The following is a 17,786-nucleotide window of genomic DNA, read 5'->3' as shown; positions in this document are numbered from 1 at the left end:
CTTCTTGAGTTCCTAGTGTGAGTGCATTCAAGTCTCTCTGAATATCAACATTTGCAAGTTTTAAGCCTTTTAAAACATATTCTGCTTTTCTATTCTTACTCATTCAAAGCAAATGACCTCGTACTTCCCCCATTATACTTCATCTGCCATCTTGTTGCCCACTCACTTAACCTGTCTATATTTCTTGGCCACTTGTGTCCTCCTCACAGCTTACATTTCCACCTAGCTTTGTATCATCAGCAAACTTAGATACATTACTCTGTGTCTAAGTCATTAATACAGATTGTAAATAGCTGAGGCTCCAGCACTGATCCTCGTGGCTAGTTACAGCCTGCCAACTTTAAAATGCCTCATTTATGGCTACTCCTTGCATCCTGCCCATTAACCAATCCTCTATTCATGCTATTATATTACCCCAAACTCCATGAGCCCTTATCCTGCCTATTAACTTTTTCTGTGGCACCTTATGGAATGCCTTTTGGAAATCAAAGTATACTACATCTACTGGTTCCCCTTTATCTGCCCCACTGGTTACATCCTCAAAAACCTCTGATCATACTATGCTTTTCTAAATGCTTATAAATAGATTCCAGCACTTTCTTGATGCTGATGTCAGGCTAACTGGCCTGTAGTTCCCTCTTTTCTATCTCCTTCCTTTCTTGAATACCGGTGTCACATTTGCTGACTTCCAATCTGCTGGGATCATTCCAGGCTCCAAGGAATTTTGGAAATCATAGCAGAACATTCACTATCTCTGCAACTATCTCTTTTAGAACTCTAGGATGTAGGCCATCAGTTCCTGGGGAATTGTCAGATTTTTGTCCCTTAAGTTTCTCCAATACATTTTCTCTGCTGATCCTAATTTCCTCATTGCTTTCAGCACCTAGGTTACCTTGTATTATTGGTATGCAACTTGCGTCTTCTATTGTGAAAAAGTATTTGTTCAATGTCTCTGCCATTTCCTCATTCCCCCTTAATTTTTCCTGCTTCTGAGGGACCAGTGTTTAGTTCAGCTACTCTCTTCCTTTCTATATACTTATAAAAGCTGATATTCTGCCTTTATATTCATCATTTTCTCTCTCATTCCAATTTTTCCCTTTTTGTATCAATTTTTTGTGGCCCTTTGCTGGTTCCTAGAACACTCCCAAACCTCAGACTTGCTATTATTATTTACAACCTTATAAGCCTCTTCTTTTAATCTAAGTGTATCCTTATTTTTATTGAACATTTTGAATTGTTTCTTTAAATGTTTCTCTCTGTTTTTTTATGGCCATATCTTTATGTTTACCCAATCAAGCTTAGCCAGTTCTATCCTCATACCGATATAATTGGCTTTGTTTAAGATTCAGACTTAACATGGAATTCAATTTTATTATGATCACTAGTTACAAGCAGATCTTTTACAATTATATTACTAATTAACCCTGACTCATTACATAATACTAGATGTAAAATAACTTTATCCCCAGTCGGTTCCACAACATATTGCTCCAGGAAAATGTCACAAAACCATTCTGTAAACTCATCTTCTAGAGCACCCTTGCCAACTTGATTGGTCCAATCTACATGAAGATTAAAGTCCCCCACAATTATTACATTATCTTTGTTACACACTCCAATAATTTGTTTAATGTTATTTCCATGGACTTCAATTACTAACGCACAATTACTATTAAACTCTGTCCCTCCCTGTCCTACTCTGCTTGTTTTTACCTGCATCTCTACACTGTTCTGTTGCTTCAGCTTTTCTCTTTGGATTTGTAAATCTTCACCCGAACTCTTTCTCCCCCATTAGTTTAAAGCCCTATACATAGCCGTAGTTATACAAGTCACAAAAACACTGGTACCAGCCCAGTTTAAATGGAGCCTAATCCAATGGAAAGGATCTTTCCTGTGTACTGGTGCCTGTGCATCAAAAACCCTTTCTTCCCACACCGCTCTGAGCCATGTGTTTATTTCTTTAATCTGTTTGACCCAATGCCAATGACATGTGGCTCAGATAACAATCCAGGATATGATTACCTTTGATGTTCTGCATTTTAACTTGGACCCTGACTCTTCAAACTCAGCAGAGCTTCATTCCTAGTCCTATCTATGTTGTTGTGGAGCCAACAACTAGATCCTTCCTCTCCCACCGCAGGTTAGTGTCCAGCTGCGAGGCCTGGGACTGGGTAAGCAACATAATCTTAGGAGCTTCCTGTCATTACTGCAGAGAAGAATGTCTGTCTCCCTGATTTTACTCAAATGAATACAAAGTACTGGAAAAATTCAGCAGCATCTGTGGAGAGAGAATCAGAGTTAACATTTCAAGTCCACTATGACTCTTCTTCGGAACTGGCATATTGTCCCCTGATTATGTGGTCCCCTGTCATTACCATGTTCCTTTTTGCTCCCCTCATTTGAATGGCATCCTGCAACATGGTGCCACGGTCAGTTTGTTCATCCACACAGATGGCAAGCACTTTGTACCTGTTTATAAAAATCAAAAGCTGAGGCTCCTCCATCACTACGTGCTTTATCCTTATGCATGACTCGGAGTCTCAACCTCCTGTCCCTGACCATTGACCACTTCTAAAATTCTGCCTAGCCTAAGAGTTGTGACTGCCTCCTGGACCAATTAGGTAATCTTCCTCCCTTACTGATGCTGTGTAATGTTTGCAACTCAGAGTCCAGCTGAACAACTGAATGCACTGCCTGGGAGGGTGGTGAAGGCGGATTGCCTCACATCCTTTAAAAAGTACCTGGATGAGCACTTAGCACGTCATAACATTCAAGGCTATGGGCCAAGTGCTAGTAAATGGGATTAGGTAGGTAGGTCAGGTGTTTCTCACGTGTCGGTGCAGACTCGATGGGGCCTCTTCTGCACTCTGTGATTCTGTGAACTCTGAGCCAACGTTGCTCAAGCCACAAACACTTACTTATGGCAAATATGTTTGTCCAGGATTGCAATGCATTCCAGATTCTTGCATGTTGCAGTCACGGTACACCATCACCCTGCCATGTCTGTCTAACCATATTGATTGTAATAAGTCAATTAGTTATTAATTTACACAGCTAAAGTAATAGCAAGTCTCCTAGCCTGGAGACAAAAAAATACTCACCAACTATTGGAGGCTGAAAAAGGAGCACCTGCTTCCCCCTCTGCATAAAATTCCTGACTTAGCACTAGTTCCTTGACGCACCCTGACCTCTTCGTCTCACTTGGTGCTTCTGCTCTGTGCTGTAGCAAACAAAACCTGTCTGTTTTTATAGAGGGCTAATGACTCATACCCAAGTTGCAACTACTAAGTGAGCTTCCTGCTACAGTAATTAACAGCTATTCAGGCAAACACCTTCAGTTATTTGACCAATGACTGCCACTGCCAGGCATCTTCTGTTAAACTAGGTTTATTAACCATTTAAAATAGTGCCATTTAGCTGATTTTGCCTCACCCCATATCTTGGCAAGGTGCACCACTTTGCAGTTCTGCTTTAGATTTGGTGGGCCATGGAGTCTGTTGTTCTCCATCTTGTTGTTTGCTGTGTTTTGTATCAACTGCAGGATTTGGAGTTGTGCCCTGTGTTCAGCTCCAGGTCAGTAGTTTGGCAGGGGAGCGACATTCTTTGTGCTGGCCCCGAGGGAGCATAGTTGTGTATGTCACTCCAGCCTGAATCTGCAGCTTGCTGATTCATTGGATGCTCCATCTGTTGAATCCCTCATTATGTCTGGTTTTAAACTCTAACCCAGTTACACAAGAATAATTCCTAAACAATCAAGAAAGAAGTAATTTTATATTCAGAAGATGTAGTGCTGGTTCTGTGCTGCTTACACCAGTACAGGCTGATTGCTGTTAGTTTGAATGGTGCATCCTCACTGTCTGACATTCACCTGGTGAATTCCAAGTCCAGGTAGGAGGAAGAGTGAAACAGAGGAAGAATCTGTTCCAATTCTAGTTACCTCAGTAACCAGTGATTGGAAGATGTGTCTACTACATGCTTAAAGTACTTGCATCATCTAGCTGTTAATTACAAATCCAGCCAAAGAAATTCATTGTTCAATCTACAGATTTCAAACAGATTGCAACCAGGACAACTGGGGATGATAAAGTTAATAGGTCACTTAAGAGTTTGTGGCTGAGCCAAAGTCAATGGCTTTGGTCTTCAGTCTTTAACTAGAGAAAATTGTGACCCATCTAAGACTGGGGTGTCGGAGAGTCAGTCTCCGAGCACAGACAGAGAGGTAGAGCTACTGTCTGACCTCTTCTTTGAATGATGTCACTGAGGGGTAGCATGTGGATAAGTGATCAAATTCTCTAGCCTAGAGGGTTGAGGATGCTACAACATTGAATACCTGTAAGATTAGGATAGACAGATTTTGGTTTCTTGGGGCATCTAGTGATATGGGGAGTGAGTAAGAAAATAGAGTTGAAGCCCATGATCATATTGAATGATGAAGCAGGCTAAATAGGCTGTATGGTCCTCTCCTCCTGTCTTGTGTCCTTGTGTTTTAAAGTTCTAGGTCAGATTCTGACCATTAATCAACATTATAGCTCGAGAAAATCTTACCAGAAATATCCCAGCTGTGCCATATTTTCGACTTGGCGCTCATTCCTCACTGCACTCAGTCCTTGTCATCTAACTCTGTGCTCCCACTTTGAATCATTAAGTATGCTTAACCATGTTTAATCTGTTAAAATTGTACTGTTCTCCCTAAATATGTAGAAGATACTAACCCCGAATGTGTATAATCATTGAATTTTACAACACAGGCCATCACACCTGTACCAGCTCTCTGAAGAAGTTGTTCACTCAGTCCCATTTTGCAGCCATTTCCCCATATTCTTTTAATTTTTTTCCCAGATATTTATTCACGTTTATCCCTTTGAAAGCTATTATGGATTCTACTTTCACCACTGTTTCTGGTATGGCATCCTTAAAACTCTTATGTTCAAAAATAAACAATTCTCCAAATGTTTCCTTTAATTGTTTATGATCTTAAATAACACCCCCCCCTCCCCAAACAGTTACCAACTCAATGACCTGTGGAAATAGATTTTCCCAATTTACTGATTAAAATATCTCATTCAATTCTAACATGTTCTGCGACTGTGTTCCTTTGTGAATGCAAATTACTTAAAATAATGATTGCTAGATTCCTCAAAAAGTAAAAAGTGAGGAGAGTATTGTGATTTCGGTACTATCACATTTCTGATATTTGTAAATAGCATTTTTTAAAATCAGCTGTGTTCCAATTTCCAATGCGTTCTCCTGTTTATGGGAAGCTGCTATTCACAATGAATTGTATGGGGGAAGGGAACAAGAAAGTTTACTTCACAGTAACAATTACACTGAATGATTCTGAACATTCTATATTTGATTCAGGTGATCCACGAAGACCTTACCCTACTGATCTGGAAATGAGGAGTGGTCTTTTGGGACAGCAAAGTAATCTTTCTACCAATGGGGTGAATGGACATTTACCTGGAGATGCATTGGCTGCAGGCAGATTACCAGGTAAAAGCTGTCAGCAATTTTAAAAATAAAACTTGTCTAAGACAAACTACAACTCGATGTAGGAAGCTAGTGGTGTTGACTATAAAGTTACACTTGGGCCATTAGAATTTCTGGTTAGTTTACTTTGTGTCACTCTTTAATCAATGATTAAAGTCTTTTGGCAGGTTTCATCTCGCTCTGAGTCAGTTGCTGAAGACAGAGTGTCATTGAGCCATTCGGATTCAGATTCCGCTCAATGCTGCATTAGATAATTGCAGCAGAGGTGTGTTAGGAGTGCTACGATTGGCCTCAGTCTCTAGGTTGAAGAGGGGAAAATCCATTCGGGTTATAATTGCTGTATAGTAGAAGTTGTATTTGCATGACCACGGGAATGGGTTTGAGTCTGCTGCCCATCATGGTTAATATGCTGATACTTATTTTAGACTCTCTTGATTGGCCAGTTAGACAAGGTATTAGAGACTGAACAGCACTGTATCTCAGCAGGAATCTGACATCCTCAGGAGGGAAGAGAAAATGGTAAAGTACATTAAATTGAAAGCAAAAAAAAAAAATGATTTTTGTCACAAGTTGAAGCTAAACTTTTAACAGCTGATTTGCAGTAAACTCGGACAAATCATAATATGTACAGATTGCTTTTAATCAAAGAAAAACAAGAATACTTTTGTTTTTACAAGTTATTGATGACAAGGATAAGTACTTGACTGGGCCATTTCAACCATCCTGTTCTAGAAATCTACAATTTCTTCTTCTCTCTCCCCATTCCCTCATCGTCAGAGCAGCCAGCTTCTCTTGAATGACTCATGTTTCTGCCTCCATTCCCCTAACTGGAAATCTTATTGAGATTGAATCATTTGAAATCCAACATAATGTGACATTTAAACTTCCAGATTTACACAAAGATAGTTGTTTTCTAGCATGTGTATAGTGTATATGGCTTGCATTTATATTTTGATCTTTTATACATCTATTTCAATTCAGAGCAGCATAGCTTGTGATTTTGTGATAGAATTTAGTACTATTTTAAGTTGAGACATTCTCCAAGGTTCTGCACTTTAATATTCTTGGAAGGGAAAATAATTTGATGAAGAATTTGAAAGAGTGTTACAAAGCTAAATATATATAAATAGGCAAGAATGGATCATAGTTTTTTTTTGTAGAAGGGGTCAGGGGCACGAGAGGGGTTGGGGGTTCAGTATAAAGATTTATTCTGTAAATGAGCCTTTGGGCTGCTATTGTTTTTGTTCCAGCAGCAAGAGTTTAACTCAAAGCACAACTGAAACTGTAACAAAGCCCCGGACACATTATCGATTTCAGAGGCATCTTGAATTAAGCTTTAAGAGACCAGTATTGTTATGATTTTGGAGAAAATACAAATGTGGTTTATGAAAACTTTCTGTATTTCAGATGTACTTGCACCTCAGTACCCATGGCAGTCAAATGACATGTCCCTCAACCTATTGCCTCCAAACCACAGCAATGATTTTATGCTGGAGCCTCCTGGACATAACAAAGAGAATGAAGATGATGTGGAAGTTATGTCAACTGATTCTTCAAGCAGCAGTAGTGACTCTGACTGAAACAAAGAGAACATGTCTTTTTTAGTTCAATGTTTGGACTTATACCATTGGAAAATATTTTTGTTTCTCCCACTGCCTACTCCTTCCCATCTAATACTGATGATGCTGACCTGGTACAGGTACATCAAGAGAATGTATTTTGACAAGCATTGCGATTAGATAGGTAAAGTTCTGCTTAAAAGACATCTTTCCCCCCAGTGTTGAGCTCACTTTCCAATGTGAATATATAGTAAGAAACCGAGCATTAATTTATTCTACAGACCTTCATACCCAATACAAAAGGCCAAATAATTGATTTATGGTTTGACATTACTATTTAACATTTTCCCTACAGACTATTTTAATTGCATAACAATGCAGCAAGGAGAACTGAAAAAATGGTAATTTACAACAGGAAAGTACTGTACAGTAAAAACAAGAGCTGCAACAAATGCAAGTTACTGAGAATTAAAAACATTTTCATAAAGCAACAGTTTAAGCTGGTGATAACGTGAGGAAAAGGAAACCATAACCTTTTCAAGAGGAGAGATTTATAATTTCTGAAGTGGACTGGCAGTTTTAGAACTGCCTTTTTGCCTCTGTTTGGCACTTGAAACCCAAACCCAGTTTGATGACATAGAAATCTGCTCCATGTACATGTTCCAATCACCCTCAGTGAAATTAGTTGGGGCTATCATAATGGCTATAGGTACAAGAATAAAACTAGCTGTAATTTGATACTTCAGCAGTGAAGCACAAAAGGTCACTGTCATGGACGTTGAAGGAGGTAGGAGAATTTGCATCTGCTGCAACAAGAATTATTGTTCTGAGATTGTGTTAAAGCACACTATTGAGAGAGGGTGGATGGAACCGTACTTTGTATCTTGCTGTGTCATGCCTGCCTGACAATGAATGATTGTTGCCAGCAGATGCCTAAAATGTTTATTGACCTCATCTACCTTCTCCAAAATTGACATCGATAAGCCCCAAAAAGACTTTATTAAAGGCAATTAGATGGATTATTTCATTGTGACATTAAAATGATCTTTCTACAATAACAAAAACTAAAACAGTTGTAAACATTGTTTGAGATGTACATTTCATAGTATAACTGTGATTTCTATATTGTAAATAAAAATAGAAAACTGTCTTTTATATTATCAGCAAGGAATATTCTCCATCTACTTACTTGCAGGGTATTTTTCTGATCATTTGTTAATGCACAATAGCCCCACAGTTCCAAATCTCATTTAAGCAAAATCAAAATTGATGAATGCCAGTTATATTTCCTGACTACATGCATGCAATGTTGTAGGTGAGATTCATTTTTGCTGAGCTCTTATTTGCTGTCAGTGGCATGCAAGTTAACAATAGCTTGCTGTAAAACATCAAAGTGCTTCACAGCGTAATAAGCCAAAGGAGCAGACATTAGGACAGATAACCAAAAGCTCAGTCAAAGTAGTATATTTTAAGGAGAAGTGGTTTAGGGACGAAATTAGAATTTCATGTCTAGACAGCTGAAGACACGGTGGTCAATGGTTGAGCAAAAGAAGTCATGGGTGCACAAGAGGCCAGAATTAGAGAAATGCAGAATTCATAGAGGGAGAACAAAAGTAAAATACTGCAGATGCTGGAAATCTGAAATAAAAACAAAGTGCTGAAAATACTCAGCTGGTCTGGGTAGCATCTGTGGAAACAGAAACAGAGTTAACGTTTCAAATCAAATATGACCCTTCAGAACTAAAGGAAAGTAGAAGTGCGATGGGTTTTATGCTGTTAAAATGGTGGGGAGGAAGAACAATAGAGAAGGTCTAGGATAGGGTAGATGGCAGGAAAGATTAAATGACAAAGATGTCATGGAATAAAAGGAAAAGGGAGTGGTAATGGTTATAGTAAAGAAATGAAGCATTTGTCCAGAATGTGAATGCTCGAATAATGGACAGCTTTGTCCTAAATCAAAAACATGACAAACAAGATTCAAACCATCCCATGGCAAAAAAAGAATCAAAATGGGGGTGGAGTTCATGGTTTGAAATTGAGTCCAGAAGGCTGTAAAGTGCCTAACCAGAAGGTCAAACATTAACTGTCTCTCTCTCCGCAGATGGTGCCAGAGATGCTGACTATTTCCATTGGATGTCGGCCTGAAGCAGGTTGTGAAGGTTTGGTAGGGATGAGCCTATGAAGGGATTTGAATACAAGGATGAGAATTTTAAATTTGAGCTGTTGGTGAATTTGGAGCCAAAGTAGGTCAACAGTCCACATGTGATAGGTTAACAGGACTTGGTTCAAGTTACAATATGGGCAGTGTTTTAAGTTAAGTATTAACTACTTCTAATGCTGTGCCAAATACGGTTCTAAGTTTGCAATAAAAACAAAGTCAATGGAAGCCTAACACAAGCTACATTGCAAGCATTGTACGGTGTGTGAGTGGAACATAAATCACATTGCAAAAGCAAAATACTGCGACTGCTATAAATCTAAAAAACAAAATGCTGGAAAAACACAGCAGGTCTGGCAGAATATGTGGAGAGAGAAAGAGTTAACATTGAGTCATACAGACTCAATATTAACTCTTGTTTCTCTCTCCACAGATGCTGCCAGATATGAGTTATAAAAACAGGAAATGCTGGGAAAAAATCATTGTTTTGCTTTCAGTAATGAACTTACAAAGTCACAGTTTTAATACAGTACTGTGGCTGGGAACAGGATGCAGATGCTTAGATAGCAACCAACATGTCAGTCAATGATGCTCATTATTACAAATGCATTGAATGTTCTCCAACCCATTGTTATACTAAGGAAGCAACGCATATGTCAAGTGGTGACTGCTCCACTTTCAACCTAGGGGACTAAGACTGCTGTCCTGGCTCGGCTCACTGAGGCTGAACCATCAATTGTACCTGGCAGTCCCTACTATGGTTCAGTGTTAGAATATGTGGTACATACTCAGTTTTCTACTGTTTTAAGCTTCATTTTCATACAAATGGTCCCAAATAGCAAACATCCTAGCATATAAATTCTAGCAGGAGCTAATTCTGCAGCCTTGTTTGCCTGAGGCCAGACAGTACTTCTGGATATGCTATGCCATTGCAAGGGAAAAAATGCAAAAAAATCCCTAGAAATAGGGCACTTGTTGAAGATAAACAGTTACAAAGCCTCTGAAATCATGAAAGGGCAGATCCTTTGCTCTAGAATGGAAAGCCCATTCAATCCAGAAATTAATAAAATCTGCTGTAAGACATGCCAGCCCAATCGTAGACCTCTTAAAAATTTAAACTAAGGCACTAACCCTCTAAAATGCACTGACTTTCAGGGAATTGCATAAACAGGACTAATTCTTGATAATAGAAAAAAATATGTAGTTCAGAATGCAACTTTGTACATAACTGAAGGGAGTGGGGAGAATCACTTCACCAGGATGGTAGTGCTGTGGGATGAATTTCTTAGTATTCCAAGGTTTTTCATCCCTACTGGGTAAAGTCAAAGGAATGACTAAGAATGGTAAATGGTGCATCTAAGTCCTCATTCTTTCAAAAGAATATATACATAAAGGATACAAACATCATCTGTTACATAACTGAGCATAAGTCTGAGGGATTTTAAATGCAATTTATTTTCCCCAACCCATCAATCTCCGGTATGTTATGTTTCCAAAATAAAAATACATCTTAAGAGTTTTGAAATTTTATTAACTTATTTGATACCATTATCATGTACACTATTTAAATGTGGGGAGATGCATGCAAGGCTTTGTTCAGATCGCTGACTTTAGTTTCTTCGTTAATGTATGGCTTCATGATTAAAATCAATTAGTTCTTCTGGTTGCCTCTGATTCTAAACCATCATTTGTAATTCCGCACTTCTTGTAAACACTTTTTTCAACATTATATGCAATGAAGAGGCTGATTACCATCATTTACTGGTGAATTTGTAGCAGCATTTTTAAGTCTTTCTTCAAAAGGATGATAAACTTGTCTCACACAAGCTAAAGGACAGAACAGCTGGTCTGTTGGTGGAAAATCTTCCCACTTGATCCAATCCCATCCTAGAATAAAGACAAGCTCATGTGAAACTTATGTTTAATAATTAATAGTACTTAATTGGATGTGAAATACTTGGGGCTGCTCTGAGGATGTGAGGGGTTATGCAATTCTAAATTCAATTGTTCTCAGCTCTGGCTCTGAAACAGCTGAGAACATGCAGAAACCCTTAAGTCTCAAATTCAAACTGCAAACTCAACACCCACTTGTAGGATTTCAATTTGGCCCATGAGAGTTGAAAAAGGGCCATGTCCCATTTACCCAGATCCAGGAGCTCCAGCCAGTTGAAAATCACATAGATCTCCAGAGCAGCTCATAGTTTCCCTGCTTGCACAGGTTGGATCACCTTGTCTGCTTGGACTGTAGGCTGGGCTGTATGGTTATCTGGAGCTGAATTGTAAGAGTCCCTGGTTTAGCTTTTACAGGTTCCATTCAGGAAACATCTTAGCCATGGTCTTTCAAAGGTCTCTTAATTCAGGAATTGTCCCTTTAGATCAGAAAACTGCAAATATTGCTCTGTTAATTAATGAAGGGTGGGGGGTGGGGGGGGGGTGGTGGTGTGAAGGTGGGCAACTTCACTAATAACTATATTAATGACAATCATATATACATTCAGCCAGGTTTGCTGATGACACAAACAATGTAAGTAATATAGATGAGAGCATGAAACTATCAAGACATTGAAAGATAAAATGACTAGGCAATACTGTGGCAGATGGATTTTGATACATGCAAGTGAAAGATCATCTGTTTTGGACCACAAAGAATTAGATCTGCATTTTTTGTTACAATGGTGACACGCTTTGGGTTTGTTTGTTTACATACATTTTTAATTATCTTACAACCCCTTAAGTTAAAGAGATGGGTTAAAAGTGGTTGAAAGTTCAGTAATTTTGAAAAAAAAAGTAAACACCTTACTGTTGCCTAGTGACAGTGATCCAGGAACAGACACAGAAAAGACAGGAATTGAGAGGGAGCATTCAGTGTGTGAGAGAGAAGATAGGGATTTTAAAACTCTCTAAGAAAAACTACAAGGCTAGTGGACAGCAGTTAACTGAATAATCAGTTATAGGGCTCCGTAAAATGGTCAGTTTAGCGGAGGTGCTACTGGAAGATGAGTTTAGGAAACTAATTTATTTGCTTTGCAGTTGAAGAAACAGTGAGTTTAGAGTGTGGTTTTTGTGGTCTCGGGAAGAGATAAGAGTTGGATGAGAAGCATCAAGCGAAAACTCAGGAATTCACTGGAAGAAGACCATTTGCAACTGTGCCAGTCCTGGGCAAGAAGCCTTTTTGTCAAGCTAGTGGTGTCCCTTCACTGGTTTGTCTGTCTGTAAAGATTGCTGGGATAAAGGAATTGTGGGAATTTTAATAGTCTTGTGTTTGTATTGAGATCTTCCCATCTGTTTTTGCTGGTGTAAAAAAGTTCACTTTTCTTGTTTTAATAAATATTTTATTCTTTGTATAAAAGTTCATCAGTAGACTTGTGCATTTTCCTCCATGGTTTGTAAAAAAGCATTAGGATCTATCAAGCCAGGTTTCATTCTGGGAAATGATTTGTGCAGCATTAACAGCAGTTGGGATCATAACACTATATTAGTAGAGGGAGGAGTGCAGGATTATCAGGATTCCAAGGGTTAAATTCTGAGGAGAGATTACATAAACTAGCTTTGTTAGCCCTGGAACATAGGGGGATAAGAGGTAATTTAATAGCTGTTCTTAGGATTTTAAGAGCAATTGAAAGGGTGGATAGAGAGAAACCTTTTCTGTTAGGGAAGTCTAAGTCACAACTATAAAATCAGAGCCAAGCCATTCACACAAGGTGGTAGGAGTGTGGCTCTCCCACAAAAAGCAGTAAATATTAGCTTGATTAATAACTTTAAATCTAATATCGATAGATTTTTGCTAGCCAAGGGTATTAAGGGATATGGAGTCAGGACAGGTGGATGGAGTTAGGATAGAGATCAGCCATGATCTCAATGAATGGCAGAATAGGCTTGACGCCAAGTATCCTACTCCTGTTAAATGTTTTTCTGACTGGTTAATCATCAACAATCATGGTAGAATATAGGCTAAACAAGTTTTGTCTCCAATGAATAAATTATATGATTCCAAACTCCCATTGCTAAATAGTCATTCTGAAGCCATTTTGATCCCAAAGAGACCCTCAGGATAATCAATATTTGGTAAACAGTAACCAACGAGAGGTGTGCACTCTCACTGCATGGGTAGCTGAACTGACTGGAATTTCTGCTTATCACAAATTATCACAACCCATTTCAACCATCCTTTTTGCTCTGTAAATCTCAACATTTTGGGATGCAAAGAATACAAACAAAATTTGAGGCAATATAGCTTAAAACCAGTCATACATTCATCTCTGGAGTCAATCTCATTGTTATAAACATGAGTAAACCTAGCAGTGTGTACATGTAGCACATAAAACATTGTTAAAATGAATATAAAACAGCTGACAACATAAATGAAGTACTCTGCTGGATTCAAAAGTTTCAGACAGATCAGTGTCAGTGTGGGGAGAATCAATGTAAACATACTTTAATATCAATACCAAAGCATTTCTGCTTGTTCTGTTTCAGTATTGATATGCTTTTAAAAACACGTTAGTGGCTGGGTCAAATATTATAAGTACTTCTACAATGAGTATTGAGGCCAAGATTGCTGTAAAGACTCGTTCTGGAGAATTACTTTTGTCTTGAAGTCATAAGTTAATACAACATAGCGTTAGAAAATATTTCACATTTCTTTAATAAACAGCATAAAATAGAAAGACACTGAGGGGATAAGGGGGTCCGAGGCTGTGAACAGATTTACAATCATGCTCAAATCACTTGTACAAACGTAGAACTTAATGTATCAAATTTACCCTCATTCTTCTGTGGTTCTAAATTCTTTGGCTCTGAATCGTAGTCCATATTGACTTCTCCTTGCATGAAAATTGTGACGTAATGATAATTTTCTTCTAACTTGATGCTATTTACAACAGTTGCAAAGTACACATTCTTCAAGTGAAGTCCTGTCTCTTCAAGAACTTCCCGTTTAGCACAATCTTCCCAGCTTTCTCTATTAAAATTAATGAGTTTGAAAAGAAGCCATGTCAAAACAAATTCTCAAACTCTTCAAACTTATTTACAAAGGCTGTCTAAAATTAAGTTCTAGCATGGCATATACAAAGAAATCCCAATCCAGGTCTCATTTTCAAATTTCCATTTACAGCACAGATAGAAGCTATTCCGCCCAGTGTCTTTGTCTTGTTAATTCTTTAGTTGATTGAACAGCACAATAAACTGTACTCTTAGTTTTCCCTCCCATCCCCATAAATCAAGGAAAATATCATGAATAAAACTGAAAAGGTATAACATGTTGGGTGTTCCAATATTTGCAAATATGAGTCTCCATCAGGCCTTTCCCTACTTCAAGTATTTGACCTACTTAATGTATGTTCCAGTCATATACAGTGCAAGTCCTCACTTAGAATTATAATTGTGTTCCTGAAAAGTGCAACTTCAGGTGAAACAACTTTAAATAAATCAGATTTTCCCACTAAAACCCATGTAAAAGCTGTAGATAGATTCCGTAGGACCTTTGTCAGAAGAAAAGAAACATTCTAAGTGAAATAGCTTACATTTCTAAATCCCTCTACTGGTAAATGAAATAACTTGAAAAAAGTAAATTTAAAAAATTAACAGAAATATGTTAACTTTTCACTTAACTCCCACTCGCTGCCTCTCCTGCTCACCATCAATCCTGCTTGCCAAACCCAACCACCACACATCTGGCTCCCTTATCCACCAGTCCCCACAGATCTTTCTTCTCACTGACCCCCTAACTCATGGTACCTGCCACTCCTCAACCCTCTCCCCACAGACAATCCCATTCACAGCTTCTGCCACTCCCTGATCCTCCATGTGACTGCAGACCCTTCCTCTCACCAATCCTCCTACTCCCCTTTCCCAAACCCTCACTGTGAGCGAGGACTCAGTAGACAACTGGCGAGAGGCAGGAAGAGCAGCTTCGACTTTCAGGAGGTAAGCCACAAGCTGTAGGGTTGGCAATGAGATGAAGGGTCAAGGGCCAGCGATAATAAAAACATAAAATGCTGGAAAAACTCAGCAAGTCTGGCAGCATCTGTGGGAAAGAGAAACAGTTAATGTTTCGAATCCATATGGCTTCTTCAGATCGGGGAGGTAGAAATGTGATGGATTTTATACTATTTAAAAAGGGGGGGTGGCGATGGAACAAAATAGAAGGTCAGGGATAGATAGGAGCTCAGCTGAGATTTGACAAAGATGTCACTGACACAAAACAAAGGGATTGTTCATGGTAGTGTTAAAGACTGAGGAAGATGCTAATGTGGCATAAAGGCAAGACAGCAGAATATGTTAATAGCAGAACAAGGATCAGCACTCTGAAAGGAAAACATAAGAACAAGTTACAGATGACCTGGGGGGTGGGGGGGGGGGGGTGCTGGCTGGGAAAAATAATTTTTATAAGATCAAAATGGAGGGCAGGGTTCATGGCCTGAAGTTGTTATACTCATTGTTAAGTCCAGAAAGCTATAAAAGTGCTTAAATCGGAAGATGAGGTGCGATTCCTCCAGGTTGCATTGGGCTTCACTGGAAGATTGCAGCAAGCCAAGGACAGAAATGTGGGCATGAGATGGTGAATTGAAATGGCAAGTGACAGGAAGGTTGGGATCATGCTTGTGGACTGAGCGAAGGTGTTCCACCCAGTCAACGTTGAGTCTCCCCAATGTAGTGGAGACTCCCTTTGTTTTGACAACTCTGTCAAGTCTACTGAGCTCCTACCTATCCCTAACCCTCTATTTTGCTCCACCTGCTCTATATCCCCACCTCTTCAACAAAATAAATCCATCACATTTCTACCTCTCTGCAGCTCTGGAGAAGAGTCATATGGGCTCAAAACGTTAACTCTGTTTCTCTCTTCACAGATGCTGCCAGATTTGCTGAGTTTTTCCAGCATTTTCTGTTTTTATTTCAGATTTACAGCATCCGCGGTATTTTGCTTTTATTTTAGGTCAGGGAGTGGCAGAGGCCAATCCAAAATGAGCCAATCCGGTCATGCAGCCCTACATTGAGGCAAAATGACCTTAAGATGAAACTCATTATGCTAAACAAAAATACAGGCCCCATTCACTGACGTTAAAGCAAAACGATTTAAAACAGGACATCTTCAAACAGGAACTTGCTGTAGTCCATTTAGGCTCTGAATTCCACCCCACCCCCAAACTAGCCCCTGCTTCAGCTCTGATTGCTGATGGCAAAAGGCACATGTGGAGAAATCACTGTGATGCAGCATGTCAATACACAATCACTGTGCCAAGCCCCCTCAATTCTGTAATCCCTAGTGTAAATAGTAAAAGGATAATCAAAGCAAGGGTGGGACCAAAAGGAGATCATCTTGTGGAGGCAGAGGCACTTTGCCTTTATCATCACTGGAAAAGAGGATGCCGCCATTGCAGCAGTAAAGGAGTTGCGGTTATATTGGACAGGATAAAAAGGGAGGTAATTAAAAGGTTGGCCATAAATCATTGAGATCACTCGTTCCAGTCAGGATGTTGAGGGAAGTAAGGGTGGAAATTGAGGAAGATCTAGTCAGAATTCTCCAAACTTCCTCGGATCCAGCGGTGCTGTTAGAGAAGGTTCCCAACCCGTTAACACTACAGAACTTCAATAACTTGATTCCAATGGCTGTTAACTTTGCATTTTGGACCCAACTGTGTTAAGTTGGGATGCAACAATTGGTTAATCCATTTTAAAAAGGAAACACTGCGATATGAATGAAAGACTGTGAACTGCAGAAGCCCCCGCCATCATTACAATGTGATCATGAATAGTGTTGCAGAGAGACTGTACCCGAATTCCAGGTGGCCCCCAGGTAGCTGGAAAGTACCTGCGCCGATAGAGCCTTTCCTTTTGCCGAGCAGGACACAGCCCGATCGCTCCCAGCAGGTCACCACAACCGCTACTCCTACTCCCGGCCGCCGCGCCGGAGTAAAGCCGCTACAAGCCATCCAAAGCCAGACAGATAACGACCCGCACTGAAAGTTAACACACACCAACTCCGGGTCGACTTGAGTACGGCCGGGGGCGCCTGCGCAGACCCGTTAGTATATGCGGGTGGAGTGTGCGCATGCGCGGGGCGTTTCGGTTGTTTCATTGGTAATTAAGTCTGCAGCGCAACCTGCCCCCCCGCTGCCACACTAGCAGAATAGCTCTGATCAAAACCATTCGTGACATGTGTAAACTATCCCTCCTGTGTGTAGCCACTGACATGGGCACCATCCTGCTCCAATAACTCTTCACCGTCATTCGCGCCTGGGTTCATTCTTACACGTAAAATCAGTTATATCAAATACCGTTATCACATATCACTTATCAATTACAGTTATCACTTCCTTCTCCCTCGCTGTTATCTGTGCCGTCCCCCAAGGATCCATCCTTGGCTCCCTCCCAATCCACAGAATCATTTCAGCACAGAAGAAGGTCATTTGGCCTATGCTGTCTCCACCGGTTCCCCAAAATAGCAATTCATCAAGTGCCATCCTCCCACTTTCTCCCTGTATGAAATTCTTTCTTTTCAGATAACAGTTTAATTCCCGTTTGAATGCTCTGATTGTTCCTTCCTCCACCGCACACTCAGGTGTTTTCCAGATCTTGAC

At 39.7% G+C, this 17,786-nt stretch overlaps 2 protein-coding genes across 3 annotated transcripts in view; one reads left to right on the top strand and one right to left on the bottom strand.

Moving 5' to 3' along the window:
* Positions 1-9,435, top strand: part of med4 (mediator complex subunit 4) — a 31,893-nt gene extending 22,458 nt beyond the window's left edge. Inside the window, exons 6-8 of one of the 2 annotated variants that reach the window (XR_005945875.1) lie at positions 5,362-5,493; positions 6,898-7,189; positions 9,151-9,435. Coding sequence is in view for 1 of the 2 variants with exons in the window: in XM_041211638.1 (XP_041067572.1) it covers positions 5,362-5,493; positions 6,898-7,070 (305 nt within the window). In the remaining variant the exon portion in view is untranslated. Of the gene's footprint in view, positions 1-5,361; positions 5,494-6,897; positions 8,205-9,150 lie in introns of those variants that run through there. The other variant, XM_041211638.1, reaches the window with a different exon arrangement.
* A 1,310-nt stretch (positions 9,436-10,745) lies between these two features.
* On the bottom strand, positions 10,746-17,198 carry nudt15 (nudix (nucleoside diphosphate linked moiety X)-type motif 15). The gene is made up of 3 exons (XM_041211639.1): positions 16,981-17,198; positions 13,971-14,167; positions 10,746-11,094 (listed from the first exon to the last, which is right to left on the bottom strand). The coding sequence occupies exons 1-3, from the start codon at positions 17,136-17,138 to the stop codon at positions 10,934-10,936; spliced, it is 516 nt and encodes a 171-aa protein (XP_041067573.1). The 5' UTR covers positions 17,139-17,198; the 3' UTR covers positions 10,746-10,933.
* Positions 17,199-17,786: the final 588 nt, after the last annotated feature.

Source organism: Carcharodon carcharias, chromosome 18 (genome assembly GCF_017639515.1).
Source record: "Carcharodon carcharias isolate sCarCar2 chromosome 18, sCarCar2.pri, whole genome shotgun sequence".
In the NCBI taxonomy this organism is placed as follows: Eukaryota; Metazoa; Chordata; class Chondrichthyes; order Lamniformes; family Lamnidae; genus Carcharodon; species Carcharodon carcharias.
The sequence above is the reverse complement of the archived record's forward strand: the minus strand, read 5'-3'. Positions and strand labels throughout refer to the sequence as shown.